At 47.9% G+C, this 22,103-nt stretch overlaps 1 protein-coding gene across 9 annotated transcripts in view; it reads right to left on the minus strand.

The window, feature by feature from the left end:
- Positions 1 to 22,103, minus strand: part of MEGF11 (multiple EGF like domains 11) — a 2,301,522-nt gene that overhangs the window by 164,676 nt on the left and 2,114,743 nt on the right. For all 9 annotated transcript variants that reach the window (XM_069624261.1, XM_069624259.1, XM_069624260.1 and 6 more), the window contains 2 exons: positions 7,879 to 8,007; positions 1,868 to 2,101 (listed from right to left, as the gene is read on the minus strand). In XM_069624261.1, coding sequence (XP_069480362.1) covers positions 1,868 to 2,101; positions 7,879 to 8,007 — 363 coding nt within the window. The remainder of the gene's footprint in view (positions 1 to 1,867; positions 2,102 to 7,878; positions 8,008 to 22,103) is intronic.

Below are 22,103 nucleotides of genomic sequence, written 5' to 3' on the forward strand. Positions count from 1 at the left end.
AATGAACTTAAATGAAAAAGGCCGTTTTTAAAACTACTAAAATGTGATCGTTACATTTCAATTGACTAGATCAACTTGTTTAACACTCCTAAATTGACTTCATAAACCCCTGGCCCGCTATATAGGGTGCAGCCTCTTAAAGGCCTGAGCCCTCCCTTCCTCCAGCATCATCCCAGACAGAGGTGGTTTAAAGGTTTATACAACTGCGACCTGGAAGGCCGCATAGGACATGCCAGTTGGCCTTGCTAACAAGTCATATCAGCATGTTATTCAACTGGAAGCGTGGTGCCTGGGTATTTGAGTTGTTTGTAGTTTGTTTATCGAACTTGGGGCATGCTGCTAGGAAAAACTGCTGGCTGTCTGAGGGTTTAGGGTAGTTTGGTATGTGCATTCGCCTAACAGGAGGGACTCCTTTGGACGACACCACTCCTGCATTGAGGGGTACAAATGGACAGCCATTATGTTGCAAAGAGGGTTGGCCTCTGTTGCTTTGCAATATACTGCTCTTCGTACATGTATGCTGATGACTGGAGCTGGTCATTTTCGAGAGAGCTTCATTGCAGTTGTTTTTATTTAGCGCTCCAATGCTGCTGCACTTCCCTTTGAGACTCTGGCACCAGAGAAATTAAGGAGTGCACACAGCCTGGGGGTGGTTGACAGTCCTAATCTGGGACGGTAAATGTCAGCATTTGACTAATCCGAGTTTAGTATCACAAATGACTCACATCCCTCCTGATTCGAATGTCAAAAGGTACAATCCTCTCTTAGTCTTAAAAAAATGAGGTGCACTCAAATTACTTTCACGGCGAATCAGTTATCTTTAGAGGCAAACAGTTTCACTAAGGGCTTGGGGCAGCTACTTCTAGGTTGTAGGAGGATCCCAGATGTATAACTAGTATTTGCTGAGGACATTGCTAATTTGTGAAAGCATTTCGAGATTTGGACTGGGAACCCAAGAAGAATATGTTCTTTTGTTTTATTGAATGAGCCCCAAATAGAGACAATTCAGCCTCAATCTCTCATGAAAGGGGCACCCCACTTTGTATAAGGTCCACTCGGAAGCTCCCTTCAAGTGTATTTGACACTAGACATTTCAGTGCTACTTACAATCCCAACTTTCCAACTTTTTTTGAACTCCTGAAATGTTTTAATTCTCCCTTAATTACTTTTATAATGTTCAAACTAACAATAACAATTGCCTTATCCCAAAGTATTTGAGCAAATAAAGATATACATGGAAAAGACTTTTTAGCCAAGAGTTACTGCAGAGGAAAAAGCTTTATTTGACACCTTTTTAAATGGAGGTATGCAACGCCTGCACCCCTTACCTGCTGTAAAACCTCTCTCTCTGGCTAGTATGCCCAAATCGACACTGACACACACATGCCATGGTGGCAATGCACCCCCTTCTAGAGTTTGGGCATTCTAGATTCATGCTGTGTATCCTGCAAGTGCGGATTGTTTTACTGGTGCTCTGTCAAAAGTGACCATTCTTTCCAGTTCACGTAAAGTCTACCTTACAAGTGTTAATCTTGGCACTTTTTCCAGATTAGGTACAGTGCGGAATTAATTGCCTAGTATAGGGCTCGGAAACCTCTGGCGCTCCAGATGTTTTGGACGCTGGCTCCCACAATTCCACACCATTGGCTATGCAGGGGAGGGCTGATGGTAGTTATATTCCAAAGCATCTGGAGAGTCAAAGTTTGAAGATCCTTGGCCTGGTAGCTCATGGCCTCTCTATTCAAAGCTCATTACTAAGGTCCCATGAATTTTGTCCTTCTAAGATTAGAATCTTTGTTGAATCCTCAACCTCCTGCTGTAAATTACAGAGCTCGATCTAACACATACTCTGTAGAGGGAGTCTTACCAGAAAGAGAGTAGTCTGTGCTGGTCATGCGCATGGCCGGTGTGTAGGACACGCTGGGCATGTCGTGGCCCTTCTCCTGTTGTCTTCTACGGTACCAGACGAAGACAGCCAACATAGCAGTGATGATGAGGAGGAGAACGATGATCCCAATGATGGCCCCCACCGAATGCCTCTCCGAGACCAGCGCCGGGCTAATCTTGGTGTAGGGGTTCAACTCTTCCATCATTAAAGCCGCTGTTCAAAGAACCCAAGACAGAAATAGAATTTAAGAACAAAGAGGCAATGCCATGCAGCTGGGCCTATGCATGTGGGAAACAAAAAGGTCAATGATAGGGAAGACAGCAGAGACTGTGGAGAATAAGCACCGCCAGGCAGGTCAAGGCAATGCCGGGAGGCCAGCAAAGACTGGAGAGAATAGGGACCACCAAGGTAGGAAAGGAAAGGAAAATGCAGGGAGGCCAGCAGAGACTGTGGAGAATAGGGACCACTCCACAGGTCAGCAGAGACCAGGGAGAGCAGACAATCTTGGGCACCTCAGCAAATGTTGGGGCGAGTAGGTGAAGTCAAGTAGGCAGCGCACACAGGGGTGTGGGGTCTATAACAGGAAAAGTAGCCCAGCTGATACAAGGAAGCGGGGATAAGGTCAGATAAGCATGCAAAGATGGGAGTGGAAGGGGCAACACAGGAAGGCTATCAGGGATAGGGGTCTTGAGAGACGGGATGGAAATCCAGTTTCAGGGAGGCCAAAAGAGATGGGGTAGAGGGAGATACATCAAGAAGGCCAGTACAAAAGTGGGAGATGCCAGGCAGTCCACACAAGACAGGGCCAGAGAGGGCAATATCAGGCAGGTCAGCAAAAACAGAAGTGAGTGGGCAGTGTAGGGCATGACAATAGATATGGAATGTCAAGCAGGACACGAGGAATGAGGTAGCGCTCACAACATCAGACAGATCTGATGGAGCAATGCCAGGCATGCCAGAAGGGATCAGACAGACAGAGAAAGGGTCAATGGCAGGCAGGCCAGCAGACACATGGAGGAGGGGATCCACCTTCAAGCAGGGCTAACGTGATGGAGACAGGCCAGCAGAGCTGGGGTTTGCAGCCCAAGCGATATCATAGAAAGGCACTATAAATCACTAGCTGCTTATAGCTCAATTGAGTCTACCTCGGCTCATTTGCCTCATACATATCTATGGAATCTCACATATTCCTGACCACATTAGTCCAATACAGTGAATGATGTCTTTCTTATTTCCCTCTCCATTGCCCTCCAACATGTTAGTGGATACTCTTTGTCGCAAAAGTATCACTCATTGCCATTGCCAATGGCCTCACACCAAATGAGTGTCACTCATTCCGCATGTCACTGGCCTTACAGGTTAGTTGAGCCTCTACACTGATGTTTTAGGCCTGCAAGGCTTAGTATGACTTGCCGAAGCCTTGATACATCCGTTGAAACCAGTGTAGGCATTGAAAAAGCCACTGAGCCATTAAATAACTAGTTGCTGCTCTGTGTAATTTGTTTCTTGGGCAGTAGGATAAGAGGTGGCTAGGTCTGTTGAAGACTGATTGCCTTGGATGGCCTATTTAGGATTGCCTGTCCGATAAAAGGGGAGAGGGAAAAATTATATGGTTAGGCATTAGGGAGGGGTCTGTTTAACTCCATCTCTGGCTAGATAGAGGAAGTCTAGAGGGGGAATAGATATGTTCCTTGTACTTGCTGGTGTTTTTCCTGTTTCATTTTCATGCTCCTGCATTCGTGTCTCAAACTCCCCTGCTCGCTTCCTCAGCTGAATGTTTCTTCCCTTCCCATAACCCTCCCCCCACTGGCCCGAGACCTCACTATTGCGAGTTTTGTCCTTCTGCTGGCCTACCTGCACTCCATTACCATCCTGGAGTGCAGGTGAGCGGAGACTCTTGCCCCTTTGTGTTCCCCCTTGCGCCCCCTTTCATCCTTGTACTTGCTCATGTTTTTCCTCTGTTTCCTTTTCGTGCTCCTGCGCTCACTCACCTCCATTGCCCGCTTTCCCTGCTGCCTGTTTCTTCCCTCCCCCCATTTGCCTCCAACCTCGCTATTGCGAGTTATGTCCTTCTGATAGCCCACCTGCACTCCATTGCCACCCCGGAGTGCAGGTAAGCGGAGACCCTTACCCCTTTGTGTCCCCCTGGCCCCCTTTCATCCTTGTACTTGCTTGTGTTTCTCCTGTTTCCTTTTTGCGCTCCTGCGCTCGTGTCTCCCCTCATCTGCCCGCTTTCCAGGTTGCCTATTTCTTCCCTCGCCATAGCCCTCGCCACTCCCCCATTGGTCTGCAACCTCCTCATTAGTACATCCCACTGGGCAGCCCCATTGCCCATGCGTCAAGGGACCCTGAGGCAAAGGGGAGCTCCTTCAGTAGCAGCTCAAGAGTGTGTTTGCCTGTGTTCTCCAGTGGAGCATGCAGCGCAGTCATCAACCAGCAGCGACGGACAAGGTAAAAAAGATGTGGACAGGGGGAAAAGCATTATTGCTCCCTATTAAAAATTCTAGCCTGCTGCACGTCACCCGCAATATTATGTTGTCCATCTACTGGACACTTAGGCCCTTCCAGATAACACGTATCTTGGTGTTTATGTTTTTCCTCCTGTATGTTAAAACCTAGGCCTTTCCCCCTTTCCAGGAAAATCGTATCTCAGTATTTTTCTTTGTCTGCTGCTTGTCGAAATGTAGGATTTTCCCTTTATCCTGGTTGAAGTTGCTTTGTGCTTCTCCCTCACCTGCTCTCATTTCTCCCTTGGCCCCCCTCTCCGCTTCCCTCCACTCCCCTCTTTCTCTTCCACATCACCTGGCAAAGTCTCAGAATACCCGTGCTCTGTGAGAGTCCCATCTAACAGGTGTTCCCCTGCTTCTCCTGACCTCCAGGACAACATTGCCTCCGCTGCTCAAGCCTCGACGGACTCTGCGATCACTCCTTGCCTCTGTGCTCCTTCCCGCTTCTCCTCTAGCATGCCCTGTGCACCCTTGCCTCGAAAGTGCAAGTGAGCCTGTTCACTTGCACTTGTATGCTCCCTTCCCCTCTGTCCCACCTGAGCATTACACTTCCTTCCCATCCTGTACTTCTCCTCCCCAATCCCCTCATTTCTGTTACCGCACTTGCGTGCTCTGAATAGTTCCACGACCTAGTAGGAACGTTTTTGTTTGTCTTCTCCCCTGCTCATCCCATCCTACTCTTCCCCCATCTCCTCCCCCTCTCTCTTTCTGTTGCTGCACTTTCGTGCTCCGAATTGTCTCATGACCTACTAGGAACATTCTTGTTTGGCACTTTCCCTGCTCATCCCTTCCTACACTTCCCCTTGTCCCCCTCTCCACTCTCTCTATTACTGCACTTGCACGCTCCGAATTGTCTCATAACCTAGTAGAAATGTTGTTGCTGGTCTTCTTCACTGTACCCCCTCCTTTCTCTTCACCTCCCCTCCTCTCCTCCTTTCCTTGGACTTCTTTGCACATTCTTAATGTTTCAAGACCTAGTAGGAACGTTCTTGTTGCTTTTCTCCCTGTACCTCTGCTTTCACTTGTCTTGATGGACCTTGAAACACCATTTGACTGTATTGGATGGCCTGTTCAGGCTTGGTAATGTGTATATGTCTGATAAAAGAGAAGGAGAGAGCCTGTTGCATAGATCCAATAAAACGAGACGAGGGAGGAGTTATAAGGCAAGGGTTGTTGAAAGAGTCAGGTGAACTAGGATAGAGGATAGTCGTCGAAGCCGGAGGTGGTGCAACAAGTGATCTAAACTTCAACAGGAGAACGATGGTTGTCTACTCTCAGGACTGTTACCCCCTAATGTTTTACTCAGGAATGTTAAAGGTGCAGGTGTGCTGCCAATGACAAATCCTGCACTAGACTTGACCAAAAATACTGGGTGATCCTAAGGCTGTACAGAGGTTACAAATAAAATCTTAAAAGCAAAATTTGTTCTCCGTGGTCTCACCCAGTTGATCCTTCACGATTTTGTACAGAGGGTGGCCAATGACTGCAAGAATGGCAGTGTTAGTCACTGGTGTCACTGCTTAACGTTTCCATAAGTGAGCCCACAAGTGACTGGACGGAGATTACATGACTAGTTCTGTTGTAGTGGACTTTCTGAGAAGCGGTTAAAAGGTGCTCTGTTAAGCAGGGGCGAGAGGGAGAGCAAGAGAGGACCCTAGGGGGTGAGACATAGAGGAAGAGGGGAAATGAAATTGTGTTATGTCCCATGCTATCATTTACCATTCCAAGAAAAGCTCATGGTCGGGGTTGGGAGCTTCCTTGGGGAATGATAGATATCTAATGTCTGGTGTGATCCATGATCTATCATTAGCTTCTATAAGCTGGACCAAGAAGGTGGCTTGCGCAGTGTTTATTTAGGGTTTCATATGAATAAAGTCCACTCCTTAGCATGTAAATATGAGTGAGTGCAGTCACTAGGAATGGGTATTTGGGTTTCATTGTATGGCCTTTCGGAGAAATGCCTCCATCTTCTGTGCTTTGTCTGCTCATCCCCACCTTCCCCGATCAAATAGCAAGGGGTGTGGGGGGCACTGAGCATATGCAAAGACAGATGTATGGACATGTTATTTCTTCATGTTCACACTGAGGGGTCTGTACTCTAGAACCCACTTAATTCTCATGAAGAGCTCCGAGTCCAGGGTACCCAGAGAGTGTCTTCTTTCCATGAGTAACAGAATGGGTGATAAAAGAATGCCAGTCTTCTTCTGCCTGCCTAAGCTTGGTAAACAACATCTATGCCAGCTTAGACGTGACGATCCTTAGACATACCTGCCAAGCACCTGGTTAGCTCTCGTTAGTCCTCTCAAAGCTCTGGAAAGTGCTAGTTACACATGCTGAGGCTGGTTGCCCACCATGTATGCCCACTGTGGCTTGGTGAAACCCAATTCTGCATGAGGCCTGGTGTACACTCTGTTATAACTGGTAATCCTTTATGAAACCTGGGATGTCTGCTAAGGATTTAGTGAACCGCAGGTAAGCTTGCTAAGGTTCTGTGAGTTGTTGCTATCTCTGCAGAAGTCTTGCCAATCTTAATTATGCCTGCTGATCCCTGGCATTGATGGCTGAGGCCTGGTGAGTTGTTATTATGCTTTCAGACACCTGGGTATTCCTGCTGGGGACTTGGGATCCTTGGCAATGCCTGCAGGGCTTAGGAGAACCACCGGTATGTGTGCAGTGGGGTGGTGAATCCCAATTATACCTGCTGAAGTGTGCAGAGGTCTGGTTAATCCTATGCATAGGCCATTGATCCCTAGTTATGCCTGAGGTGGACTGGTGAACCTCTGCTATGCCTGCTGGAGCCTGGTTGTTCTTGGCTATGCCTTCTGAGGCTGTATGAGCGGCAGGTGTGCCTAAAGAATCTGGGTGAGCCAAAGTGATGCCCGCAGATTACGGGTGAGAGTAAGGAAAGTCCTAAAAAAGGCTGCTGTGGGCCTATATGTTCTATTGGCTTTGTGAACCACGGGTATGCCTGCTATGATCCTACTGTGCCCTTGATGTGCTCCAGTTATCCCACTTAGGTCTGTTGGAGTCTGGAGAATCGCATGGATGCACATAGATTCATGGCGATGCTTGAAGAAGCCTTGTGAGTCCCTATTCTTTCTCAGGACTGGTGATCCCTGGCTGGGCAAGCCACGGCTGTGGCTGCTCTGGTTTTGATGATGTCTGGTTGTGGAGGTACAGTCTGCTGAAGCTGGATTAATACACGTTAATGAATTCTGAGGTATGTTGAGCGCTGGTGTGCTCCTGGATGTCCATGCTGATAGTTTGGCTATGCATGTTGAGTCCGGACGAGCACATATATGTCTGTAGAGGGCAGGTGAGCCCTGGTTATGCCTTCTGCTGGCCTGATACGCTTTGGTTTTCTGCCTACTGTGGGATTGGGGAGTCATGTTTATTCTCACTGATGCCTAGTGTATGCTGAACCACAGATAATCAAGAATTAGTTCATGCTGGTGGACAGTAGCGTGCTGAGTGAAGACATACCTTGGTCACACCTGATGCCTTTGAAACCGGTGCTGCAGTAACATGTACCCGTCACGTGGTCGCAGGTGGCATTGTTCATACACTCACACAGCTGCTGGCAGCCGTAACCAAATGCTCCTGGTGGGCACTCTGGAAGGCAACATAACACTCCATTAGCAATGGCACTTAATCTTGTTTGCATTGAGCTTGCATGAGGACAGTTCCAGAATGTTCTGTTGGCAGGAGTGCATGCTGGGCATCTGCTACCACAAAGGGGATCATCCAACGCCTGAACACTACTTCAGGGCAGGGCGGAGAAGTGTGAATAACGCAAAGTGGCTCAGTAGCAACCAAAAAATAAAATGTTTTGCAGAATAAAAAGATTTGGGAACCAGTATGAGGTTGGTTCTCATACTGAATATTGATCATGGAAGGTCTGATACACATTTTTAGATGTGCTGATTATTGGTTTGGTCTATTGGTTTGCACCACCTATATGCCGAAACTATTGCATTAGAGTACAGATAGGGAGAAATGGCAAATTAGGAAGGACACACAGCATGTAGGCGTTGTTTGGCTATTTGCCCACACATTGACTGCCCATGCAAATCCCTATGGCCATTCCCTCCCAATTCCTGCTTCTCCTGCTCAAAACAACTCCCCATGGGAACTCTTTGAGGTCGCTTTAAAGAAGCCTTACCATCAAAATAGGCACTCAAGTGTTTGTTCAAGAGTCTTTTGGGAGTTAATGGGCCTTATTACGGATATGCCGGTCCTAGAAAAAGGTGCCGGCAACAACAGTTACTGCACGTTTTCCGGACCGGCATACTCTGAGTCTGCCGGTAGGGCCAGTGAACAACTGTCAGGCCTGATCTGCTGGTAGTTTAGGACCCTACCGGCAGATTATTCACTGAAGAACTGGCACTGTTAACAACGGTGCCGGTGCTTCAGTGTTTCCATCCCATGGAGTTTTAACTTTGGTTTTATTGGCATTTTCTTAATAATACAAACAGGGTCAGTACCGATTCAAAAGGCGTACAAACAGCTGACCCAATAATCCTATTTTGACAATTTCACTGGGTCCCTATGCCACCCCTGCAGAATCTTAAAATTGTGTTCCATGTCCGATGTGAATAAGTTTCTGTGGAAGGCGATTTTAAAAATTCTAGACCAGGCATCCCCTGAAATAACCTCCCCTGCCAGGTCGTTCCAGAATGAGCGAAAGCTCCTCCTCCCCGGAAGGTTGATAGTGTTAAAAATTTTGTACATTTTGGATACAGCCACTTTTCTTGAAGTTGCCGTGTCCAAGAGCTTCTCAAAGCGGGTCAACTGCCTCCTCAAATTTTGTCCCCCGGACTGTTCGCAGAGTATGCACTTGAGACAAAGATATTCAAATGTGGAAAGGGACCCCCTTCCGAGAGCGTCTCTCAATTCCTCATACTCTAAAAACTCGCCCTCTTTGAACAACTGTCCGGCCCATTCCATTCCCATGTCAGACCAGTCCTGGGAGTTCCGGAATCCCTTGTTTCCCAGGTCTAGAGCGCGGCCCCTGAGAGAGGACAGCGGGGACGGGCATGAAGTGAGATAGGCAGTCTGTGGGCCCACTTTCCAAATTTCCCAAAGAACTCCCAGTGTCAGATGAGTTCTGAATTTTGTCGGGATTGACTTGCGTGGGGCCCACAGGAGGTCCCGAACCTTTAGGGGATGTGTGTCCATATCCTCTAAGTAAAACCAATAGGTCCTCAACCCTTCTTTCATGTGTTCCAAGAGGACACGCAGCTGGGCGGCGCGGAAATAAAGATGAAAATCCGGTACCCCAAACCCTCCTCCCTCCCTCGGTAGAGTCGGGATCGCCCTCCCAGTTCTCGGGGTTTTTCCTTGCCATATGAAGTCTTGTACTGCGGTCTGTTGATCCCTAAAAGACCGATCGGGGATGCTGGTTGGCAGTGCTGTAAAGAGGTACAAAAGCCTTGGCAGGACATTCATCTTGAGTGCCGTCATCCGGCCATATCAAGACAAAATCATCTTGCCCCATCTCCTCAAATCAGATGTCATCTCTGTCAATATGGGGTCATAATTGGTGGTAGCAGGTTTGGACAAGTCTCTTGTGAGCAGGACACCCAGGTATCGTATGGAGGCCGTCCCCAACTCTATCCCCTGGAACCTATCCAGGGGGTCCAGCCCTGGGTCTCGAGCTCTCATTGGGAGTAGAACGATTTTGTCGTGTTAATTTTCAGCCCCAAAAAGGACCCGAACGCAGCCACCAAGGACAAGAAGGGGTAAGCGAGGAGCCAGGGTCAACCATGTAGGCCAGGATGTCGTCTGCAAACAGGGAAAGCTTGAATTCTATCTCACCTCTTCTAATCCCCCTGATATCCGGGTGCGCTCTGACCGCTATGGCTAGGGGTTCCATCGTTAGAACGTATATCAGTGGGGAGAGTGGGCAGCCCTGCCTCGTTCCTCGTGAGAGGGGAAAGGACTCCAACAACCTCCCGTTCACTTGGACCCTTCCTGTGGGGGGTCTATAAAGAGCGGCAATCCAGTTCCTAATGTGTGACCCAAAGCCCATTTTTTGGAGGAGGAGTTCCATGTATCTCCATTCGACCCTGTCGAAGGCCTTTTCTGAGTCTACGGAGAGAACACATGCTTCCAGGTCCGATTCTTGGGCGTAATGAATTAGGTCTATTGTTTTGCAGATGTTGTCTGACCTCTGCCTTCCTCTTATGAAACCCACCTGGTCCCCATGTACCAGCTTCGGCATAATCCCTTACATCCGCCTCCCCACTGCCTTGGTCAGGATCTTCACGTCTATGTTTAATAATGATATTGGGCGGTATAAGGAACATTCTGCGGGGTCCTTACCTTTTTTGGGCAGCACAGCTATTATGGCCCCCATCATGGATTTGGGGAGAATCCCCCCCCTCCAACACAGAGTTTAAAACCTGTGCCAGGTACGGGGCCAAAGTGGAGCGGAACCTTTTGTAGAAATACACTGTGTAGCCGTCCTCCCCGGGGGGACGATCCCACCTTCATCCCACCAATCACTTTTTCTATCTCATCCTCAGTAACCGGCCCCTCTAACCCCTCCGACATCTCTCTCGTTAAGGCTGGGACCTGGATGGAGCTCAGGAAGTCCTCTATCTGGACATCGCCCCTGTTACATTCTGACGTGCACAATTTTGCATAATATTGGCGGAAGGCCTCCCCTATGTGGGGAGTATCATAACCCAATGACCCTTGAGCATCCCTCACCGCCTTGACCATTCTACTCCTCTGGACCTCCCTCAGCTTCCAGGCCAGGATCCTATCCGCTTTGTCCCCCTTGTCATAATATCTTTGCTTGACCATCTGGAGGCTCCTCTCTGTTCTGAATAGGAGCAGGTCCTCCAGCTGGAGCCTGTAGTCCTTCAGGGCGGCCACCCAGTCGCACCCGAGAGGCTGATCCAGGGGACCTCCAGGTTGGAGGTGGGCTATTTTGCCTCTCAGAGACTTCTCACAGGCCTCCCTTTCCCTTTTTTTGTGGGCGCCTATTTTAATGAGAACTCCTCGTAGGGTTGCCTTGAAGGCGTCCCACAGTGTGTGTGTGCTAACCTCCCCATCATCATTAAGCTCAAAGAATTCCATTATGGCGTCTAACACTTCCTGGGCATGGGCCTCGTCCTTTAATAGGGCATTGTTACATTTCCATCGTCCCCTGTGGTCTTTGCGCTATTCCTCTGCAATTGTAACACGGACCAAATCGTGGTCCGACCAGGGGACCGGGTCTACCCTATAGCCAGAGGTGTATGGGCGGAGGGTCTCATCTACCAGGATGCAATCAATTCTGGAGTACGAGGAGTGGATGGCAGAATAGTAAGTGAACGCAGGACTATCCATCCCGGGGGACGGTTTCGTATCCACCAAGCCCAGCTCGGAGTTAACCCGCTGAAAATTATGTGCCATGGCTTCATCTGCAGGCCTACTCGTATGGGGACCTACTCGCTTTCTATCTGTGGATGGGTCCAGGACCATGTTAAAGTATCCACCCACCACCACTGTGCCCTGCACAAAAGGTTTGAGCTTATCCCTCACTTCCTCCCAGAACTGCGCTTGTCCCTTGTTCGGGCAGTAGACTACCGCGAGGGTCAGGGGGCGCCCTGCAACAAGCCCTTTACCAACAGATAGCGGCCCTCTGGGTCTTTCAATGTGGCCTCCCTCTCGAAGCCTACGTCCCTTGATAATAAAATGGCCACTCCCCTTTTCTTGGTCCTGTGGGATGCGCACAGCATCTCTCCAAATCCCCCCCCCTCATTTTGGGTTCTTTCTCCGTGCCTAGTGTGTCTCTTGCAAGAAGAGTAGGTCTAATTTTGCCCTTCTAAACTCTCTACAAACCAGAGATCTCTTAGTGGGGGTATTCAGGCCCCGCACATTCAAGGTACCCACACCCAGGGCAGGCAGACTATCAGCCATAATCTAAATGAAACCTCCCTTTTGGTCGACCTCCTCGCGTCATTGCTCCCTTCGCACTCTTTTTGTCTCACATCCTGATTTCTTTGGTTCCCCCTTCCTCCCACCCGGGGGGCCCTTAAACTAGCCCCCAACTGAACTCCAATACCCATCCCTAAAAGAACAACCCCCACCAACTTGTCGCCCCCCTACCCCCTTCCCGTCCAGCCAGTTAGTTCCGCCATTGCTGGCCTTTGGCCGGACCACCAGCCTGCCCTCCTCGGCTAGGCATTCTGTACCATGCTCCTGTCTTTGAGCCACCCTCCCCCCCACTGCTTTGTCTCTTTGGTTGACCCCGTTATACTTGCTATTCAAGGGGACTCTGCATTCTGAGAAACCTCAGGAACTTCCTTTTCCGACCCGCTGCGGGTCGGGGCGTCACCGCCGTCAGCCCTCTGAGTCGACGTGTTCACCTTCTAGTGCGGGCGGCGGGGTGTTCAATTTTTTGAATTTTCTTGCACTGGTTTTCTTTCTTTTGGCACCCGACTGGCCAGGGCCTCCCCTACCAAGGGCCTCGGGACCCACTGGGCCCCTCCGGGGGGTGGGCTCCACCACATAATCACAGATGACTCCCCTTATGTCTTCTTCTGTGATCAGCATTGTCCGTTGACCCATGTATTCGAAGGCCAGGGAGAAGGAGTACCCCCACTTTTATCGCACCCCCTTTTCCTTTAGTAACTGTGTTAGGGGACGGCACATCCTGCGCTTGGCCAGGGTGTATGCGGAGAGGTCTTGATAGATGGTAATCTGGGCGCTGTTATAAGTCACCACCCCTGCTTTCCTTGCTTCCTCAAGCACCTTAGTCTTTTCCGAGTAGTAGTGGAACCGGGCCAGGACCGACCGGGGGTTCCCTGCCTTGCCTCCTGCCCTATGCACTCGGTCAAACGTGAGCTCTGTGGTCATCTCTTCTGAAAACAAGAGTGTGATAATGTCTCTCTCCGTTTTACCCTCCGTTTCCGGGATCCCAAAAAATCTAAGGTTATTTCTCCTTTCCCTGTTTTCATAGTCATCCATCTGTCTAGCCCTTTCCTCGTCCCTCTTCTCCAGGGCTGCAAGCCTCATCTCCGTTTGCACCTCCTGGGCTGCCGTTGATGACTGGTTGGTTTCCACTTGCAGGAGTCTGTCCTCAACCTTGTCCACCCTTTGGTCGATCTTTTTTCGAATTTCTGGGCGATGTCTGACCGCATGTCCCTGATTTCCTGTAGGATGGAGGCGAAGCCCCTCTCCAACGCCGTTGTGGACTGCATTGGGGTCTCCGGCTGGGCCATGTCCCCAGCTTGAGTGGGGTCGCTGGCCGTGCCCTCCGTTCCCTTAAAGCGATATGCCTGCAGGGCCGCTTGCCAGCTCATGCAGTCTTCCACTGTGCCCACTGCAGGGACCGCTGCAATCCGTTTGGCTTTGGGGAGTCTCCTCGAGGTCCCGGCATGAGGTCACCAGGCTGTGGTGTCCCAGGGAAGCCCGCGGGAGGCTGGTGTCTTTCCGTGGGGGGGGGCAGATCGCAGGTGGGCACACGCCCCACCAGCGCCGGATGGGGGCCTCACACCTGGGATCCTTCTAGATGTTGGTGTTCTTCTTCGGGGCGGGGAGACCGCCCGGGCCGTCCCACTGTCGCTGTCTCGGGGACGCGTTCCCCCTGCAGGGGGGTGTCAGGCGGGGACACGCCCTGGGAATGGGCCCAGGCGCCACCCCCTGTAGTGTCCACAATGAGGGTGCAGGCTGCAGCGGTTCTGGGACCCCTCGAAAGAGAGGGGGGGTTGCGTTTCCGCTCCAGCGGTTATTGTGCTCTGGGGGTGAGTTTCCGTGCACTGGGGGTGCGTTTCTGCGGGAACCTGTGGCTTTTTTTTTTTCCCCCGGGGGGGGATGCTGCTGCTCCCCTGCGTGCCCCGATCCTGCACTATTGCTCCGGGGGGGCGTCGGGGCCCAGATCCTCCTGAATCAGGCCCTGGTTGCTATGTGCGAGACGGCTTTTCAATATGCCCACTGGGGCCCACCCCACCGGGGACTCGTCACGGCCCGGGGGAGGGGTGGAACAGCGAATGTCTGAATTCCCCAACGGGGCCGCGGTCCCGCAATCTCGTGGGCACCCCGCGAAGGCAGGGGAGCGGATGGGCGCTGGGGGACGGGCTCACCGGCAAGAAAAAAAAACTCTCCCGCTTCAGCGGGCCGCTCCTCCACCCCTGGCGCCGATGCGCTCTTCGCCGCTCCTGCGGCACGGCCCGTTCTCAGGCTCCCGGGGAGCTTGTGTTCCGTTCTTTTTTGCGGGGGCGTCACAGGGGGCTCGCCAGCTCAGGTCAGGCGAGAGAATCCGCCTAATGGGTCTGGGGGGGGGCTCAATCCCCGTCAATGGCCCAGCGTCAGCGGGAGCACGGTGTTCAGGCAGCCATTGCCTGTGCGCCCCCTGGTGGCCTCTTCAGATATTCACTTTTTAAGGTAAAACAATGAATTGATATTTCTGGACACGCACAGTAGGAGCTGAGGAACAAATAGCATTCAATATATACTAGGTGGTGGGACCAGACTGATATGCAAATGGATATTTCTCCTCTGTGAAAGGTGCAGTGAACAAAACGTGGTTGTAGACACTCCTGAATGGAAGAAATTTCATAGAACAGGTTATTTGAACCATGTTCGTTCTCAAGAGGGGCTCCCACACACTTGCTTAATTTGTTAAACTTGGGGTTTCACCCTAAGTAACCAAGTGTAATCCAAACGTGGAACCGTTGCTCACTGTGCCTTAGAGGGTCAGCTTCAGCTCTTTGAGGAGGCCCAACAAGGCTGAAACACGTGTCTGTGGTTGCTGTTGGTACTCTTGTTCAAAGGAGAATTGCCTAGCATTTCGGTGCTGGAGTGCCCATCTGGGTGGGACAAAGACTGATATGCAAATGGTTATTTCTCCTCTGTGAAGGGTGTAGTGAGCTAAATCGTTGTTGTAGATCCTCCTGAGTGGAAGAAATTCCCTAGAACAGGTTATTTGAACCATGTTCGTTCTCTCACAACTTTGCAAAATTGGTATCCGGGCATTGTTTTGAAAACATAGTTACGAATGACAAATGTTTTGGGAAAAATTGCATCGAAAAAATGCATTATTTTAGTAGGTAAAGTTTTTTTTTTTTACTAAAATGGGTGTTTAGGGGTAAAAAAACAGGGGTTGGGGGACCCCCATTAAAAAAGAAATTAAATGCATTTTCCTACGCATTTTTATTCAAAACTTTGCCATTCAAACTATCACTAGGAACCGCAAAATTGGATCAGCCAAATGTGCGATATCTACTTTTTCAGGTAAAAAAAGTATTGATATTTCCAGACACGCAGTAGGAACTGAGGAACAAATAGCATTACATATATACTGCAAAACATACAAAACCATCCATAGCGCCCAGCAACCATACACACACAACCCTATTTAGTCATGCATATTAGGGATGCAGATCCAACAAATATTCCAAAAAACGCACTAGAGGATCTGCCGCAAACACAGAGTAGAGCTCTTGAGCATGGGCGGTATGGTTGGAGTGACAGAAATAATGACAACTATACCATGAAATGAAAACAATTCTGCCAAAACTACAATATGATTAGCTACGTCATATGGGTCAGAGTGACAAAACTAAATGAAAAGCATAACTGTGAAATGAAGGTTTTTCAGTAAAATGCACAAGGTGATCGACAGCACCCAACATGCAGTACAGCCACCCTACATGTGCAGAAGGTATGGAGACACAAAATGTGATAGAAAATTTACTGTAATACATAGAAAGTGAGCCACAGCTTCCAGAACCCATACCCCTATTCAGCTATACACAGTGAAGTCAAAGGAACAAAATGAAATGAAAACAAAGTGAAATTAAAAATATTCTGTAAAATAAAAAGTATTCCTTGTAACACACAAGCTTATCTGCTGCACCCAGCGGTTAGTAGACGCAAGGTGTGTCCAATAGCGTCAGCAAGACAAAATGAAATGGAAAATACACAGTGAAATGAAAAATATTCTATGAAATGAAATATGTACCCCAAAACGCACAAGATGATCAACTGCATACAAAACTAATTAGTCAGCAAACCTCACATACCAATTAAACAACAATCCCTAAGGTAATAAAAATAAAAATAAAGATGCTAAAGAAGTTACTATGTTTAGAAAAATGTGGTCTATAAACGTTCAGAATGCCGATGTTAAGGTTTAACCTGCTATCAAACACTAAACGTAACAAAATAAAACCACAGTAAACACAAAACATAAAAAACAATAAACTCAACATTGTTTGAACCTTAACTCATCATTACAAATGAGTAGTACAAAAACAACATAAGCACATAAGTACATCTTTACATTGAAAAACAACAACATGTGTAGCAAACATACAATACGTTCTAAGAACACACCACATCACCATTGAAATAAATGAAATAATATTGACATTACATACAATACATACATCCAATAACCTGAAAAATATACCTAAAATCACTTCTTAAATAAATAACCTCAATATTTCCATTCAGAATTACCCAAGTAACTAGCTCACAACTAGTCTCTAACCAACATCTTCATAGCCCACGTCATACCAAGGAAAAATACAAAATACTATTAACACCTTCAAAAATTAACAATATTCCAAAAAAGAAGGTGGGTCATAAATTTGGAAACGTGGTGATTATTTGATGTTATGTTTAGTGGTTCTGAGAAAGGCAATTTTAAAATGTGTGTCCTTAACTATACTGCAGCTTTAGCACGTAGTGAGGGAGAGAATAAACAAACTCGAGTATATCAGAAATTCAGCCTGGTGTATTTCACATGTCAAAGTAACAAGCAAAGTAAAAAGAGAAACTACAAAAAAGGCCCTCTCTGGCAATGCTTTATGTGGCATAGTTACAGTGGGGAATCTAAGTTGTTGCAGTCATCCAGCACTCCTTATGTTGCTGGATCTCTCGCAGCTTTCGATTTGGTCGACCACGAGCTATTGACGGTCAGGCTCCAATCCTTCGTTGGTTGCACTGATTTAACTACACAATGGTTGGTTTCCTTTCTGGGTCCTCGTAATGCGCGCGTTGTAACTCACAATGCTTCATCCGATCCCACTCTTTTAACACAGGGTGTTCCTCAGGATACCTCACCGTCACCAACATTTTTCAATATCTATATTCTTCCTTTGCTTTTGGGTGCCCTGTATAATAATTATGCCGATGTCACCCAGGTCATCCTCGAATTGTCGGGGGTGTATTCGGTAGACTCTGATGTTATTAATGCTATCTACACTCTCATTCATTCCTGGATGATCCAGAACACGATGGTCTTTAACACCGATAAAACAGAGATTCTTATCGCCGCTTCTGGCCATGTGTTAAAAAACCTCTCTCCTGAATATGCAGCCTTCCTGATCTCTAACGTCTCTATTACGCTTGGCGTTACCACTGATGCAGAACTGACCATGAGACCTCATGTGGCTAAGACTTGCGCCTCATGCGGTCGTATTAATAAGTGCTTGGTTTTCTGCGTCCTTTTCTGTCTGTTAACAATATGTCCATCCTAGCCTCGGCATTGGTTAACTAGAGGCTAGATTATTGTAACAGTCTCCTAGCAGGCACCGCTCAATCTAACCTAGCGGCCCGTCAGACAACTCAAAATGGTGCAGTCATAGCAGTGCTGGGTCTTCCAAGACAGCACCCTGTTACTGAAGCCAGACAGAAATTGCACTGGTTGCCAATTAAGCACCGGATTTCTTTCAAGATCTTTACACTTACTTTTAAGTATTTGAATGCTGAAGCTCCCAGCTACCTCACTGAGCGCACTTAGCGTTACGTACTGGCGCGATCACTTAGGTCACTGGAACAGGCAAGGCTTAGTTAGCCCAAGATTTCACCTGGCCAAATTCTGGACAACCAGGTTTAATTTTGTGTCTCCTGTTCTGTGAAACGTAATTCCTCTGCACCTCAAGCGTTCCATCTCACTGGTCGACTTCAAGAAGAAGCCAAAGACCTTTCTTTTTACGTCCCCTTAGAGTCCTCTCATTTTTCTGGATTCCTGCACATTTTCTTTGATTGCCTGTCTTGTCTATGTTTTGTGTGCGCCGTGAGGCCTGCGGGCGAGTAGGCGCGTTAAGAAGAATTAAAATAAATAAATCTATGTGATTACTGCACATCGGTAATACTGAATTCAAACATTTGGAATTTGGTTCTGCATAATTATAGGCAGGGGGAGAACCCTGCTGTCCCTCTCATAATTCCCTTAACTAATTTGTAAGCCTAACCCAACCACACATATAATTGCTGCGTAATTTGAATTAAAAACGTCAGCATTTTGGCATTCAGTAATTTCTGATGCGCAGTACTGGGGTGATACGCCCTTTGGCCACACCAGACGAGGAAGACTAGGGTACTGTGGCGGAACAGAAGATGGTAGCAGCAATATAGATAGTATCAGTCAGCTTGCTGAGCAGGTTAGAGGCTCTATACCCCAATAATGTAGCAGAACAAGGATAGCACTCTTTAACCTAGACCCAGAGGAATGGAAATAGGGGGAGGGGGCTCAGACATAGTTGGAAGGAGCAGGCCATAAGTACTGCTCTAGGTTCCTAGATATAGCACCCATAAACTGGTTTTGGTTCATATCCTATCCAGGAAAGAAAAGAACACGGTGGAGTCGGAATTCCAACTGAAGTTGTCCCAGGAAGGGACAGCCAAGCCACATCACCCCTACTGCAGGTGAGGGATCTATACACCTGCACATTTTAGACCCCTAAGGGCAGGATGAGTTCAATTAACACAGGAGTTGAGGCCATGAGGTGACGCAGCCAAGATGGACACCGATTATGACCACCGTCTCTGAGGACTAGAACCCACCAAGATGAAAGAAGTGCACTAGTACTCTAGAACTCCAGAGTACTGTTAGTGACTTTAGGAACCTTGCTTTCTAGAATAGGGCATATAGTTTTGGACACAAGACAATAGGTACATCTAGAGAAACAGATATATGGTTTTGGTTAAGTTATATGGATACTGGTTTGATTAGAGAAAAATCCCTTCTTTTGTTGTTTAAAGGAACTCCTAGGGCACTAGAAATTATCCTAATCTGTCATGAGCCCTGAAAGGGCGGGAAAGATCACAGGGTACAGTCCCTGTCAGACTCCACGACGAGGTGACAGAGAATGACTAACAGGCTAATATGATCAGTAGCTCAACAGGGGATTTCTTTTCGTTCAGGCTGTCCAGGCATGCAAGGTGCCTGCAGGGGGAATACTGGGGAGACTGCTGGGTGGAAGGGGCCTTTAAATAGTTGTAGGTGCCTAACCTGTTGCCTGCAGGGTTTTACTCCATTATTACCCAAGGTGTGCACCCCTCGTTGTGTGGGAAACTTGTGTGGAGAGCACCAGATGCCAGTTTCTGAGTGTTCGCCCTCTTTGTGTCAGTTATCACTAGTCGGCATGGCAGAGGGAAAACCAAAATAACAGAACATAAAAGATGCCTTCTGGCTGTTGGTTTCCTCAGCCTGGGAATATTTTCCTGGGAAGCAGTTGATGCAGAACTACACTTCTGGGGCCAATGTTACCTTCACTTGGGTGAAGCACTATATGGTTTCTCAAGAATAAGTCTGGGAACGGCCTAAGTGTTATGGGGAACTCGAGAGGAGAAATGGCAGGGAAAATGATGGAAGGAAGCTGGAGTAATACAGAGGATTTGGACGGGGGGGCTAGTCTAAAGATCCAGAGGTCCAGGGTCTTTCTCTACTCATATCCCTACTCTTGAGTACTGTTAGTCCAAAGTTCTTGCCTGGGCTAGTATGTAAATTAAAAAGAAGAAAAGCTTACAGCTATCGGCACAGGATGAAATGCAGCAGGAGTCACAGTCGCAAGAAAGAGTGGGACCCTGCACACTTCTGTGATGCTGGCTGATCAGGTGGCATGGCTAGGCTTATGTCTGGACTGTAGTCGTGATCCCGGATCATCCTGGCATAAGTGTTTGGTGTTGATAATACCTTTGTCCAACTCTGACTAGGCAACAGCCTCTTGTAGCAGATCCTGTCTTTGTCAACTTTGGAAGAGACAACGCCCTGTAATAGTTTCCAGGCAATTCCTTACCCCCTCTTGTCAGCAGGTGATCAGCACCAAGCGAGTAGGTATTACAACCACCTACCTGTGTTGATCTGGGTGGAATTTCTTTGCCCTCTAACTAGGTTGAAGCTTTTATCTATAGCCAGCATTCTTAACTATTCTGGTAGCCTAGCACTCTCACTAGTGTCTGGATTATAATACCCAGCTAGCTCTCTTAATTTGAATGATTCTCAGTTTATATAAGAACCCGTGACTATCCATCTCTGAGCCCTGGACTACAAGCTTCTCAAGTTGGCCTTTGCTTGTGCCCTAAACACCCTTCGGTTATGGTTCCACTGGTCTAGTCCTTTCATTCTATCCCACTGCTTTTCCAAGTGGACTTATCAGCATCATCATCATCATCATCTTCATTATCATCATCAAATAGCTTTTATTCGACGTTGCATCATTCGCCATAAGCATACATATACATAATGATCACAGTAAAATCACGGAAAGATAATAGAAGATAATCAAATGTCATATGCAACACTGTACAAGCAGGAATGGCATGGCGGAAATAGTAATTCATCATTGTGTTCAGAATCAATAAACAATTCTGATAATTAAAAAGGTAAACCACTAAAAAGTCCCCCTATTTCAGTACGAGGCATTGATCACAGATTAGATTACCCCGGTTGGGTTAAAAGTCATGATAATAATTCAAACGGTTTGAAACCTTCATTATGACAGTTTTATTGGGGCACTTACGCACAACTATACGTGGAATTTAGCAAATATGCCTTAGGGCACCAGGCCCATTTTCATTAGATTTGCTCTTTTCCAGCAGGCCAAGTCTAAATAGTTAGCTACGCAGTAGACCACTTTGGGGTCGTCACATGTTGTAAAAAGTTGGAGGGCTTGCCTTATAAGCCGTGTTCCATGGGTGTTACAAGTAGTTTTTACGAACTTGCACCGTGCCACCTGGTAACACTGGCAAAAGAACATGAAATGAAACCCTAGGCTGGACACAGTTCATTTCCATTCGAGACCCATTTTCTTTGGTGGCGATGCCAGGTGCAGAAATTGAACCTACATTTAATGTATATGGGTATGGGCCAACAGGGGCTCGAACATAATCCAAGTAATTCTCAAAGCCCTTGGTTAACTTGCTATGGAGATAAAAAGGTACCCATTGCGAGTTTAGTGCAATCATTCGCTAGCTCAGTGTCTATTAGGCTCAGTGCCCTTATTCTGGCCTTGCCTATGTCATTGGGAGTTGCCCCCTGCAGGTTAAACCATAGCTCTCTGAGCTCCAGCCTTGTCAGCAGTGTTTGACATGCTGGAACCAGGGCAGGGATCTACTTCCCTCTGTATCCATAAGGGGTACAGTGGCTTCCTGGTATACCTGTAACTCAGGCACAGACCACAATCTCAGCCAATACTGGACTTGTTTAAAAATTATCTCACTCTCGATCGGTCTGAGTCCCAATTCCGGCTAGACTGGTACACTCTGGCATGATTTCGGCAGGCCTAACAGTTTTTTTCAGGAAAGATATATCTGCTCTACCCAAGTTCTTCATGTCCGAATGTCCCCAGATTTCAGCCCCATACATTGCTGCTGCCCTACCCTGGATCCGATACATTGTGACTGCTGGTGTAATTGGTCCTTGTCCATGTGCATAAAAGAACCTTAAAATTCCCCCTCCATATTTATCCAGCGATAAGCAGGAT

The sequence above is a fragment of the Ambystoma mexicanum genome, chromosome 11 (genome assembly GCF_040938575.1).
Source record: "Ambystoma mexicanum isolate Mex_15411 chromosome 11, UKY_AmexF1_1, whole genome shotgun sequence".
Lineage (NCBI taxonomy): Eukaryota > Metazoa > Chordata > Amphibia > Caudata > Ambystomatidae > Ambystoma > Ambystoma mexicanum.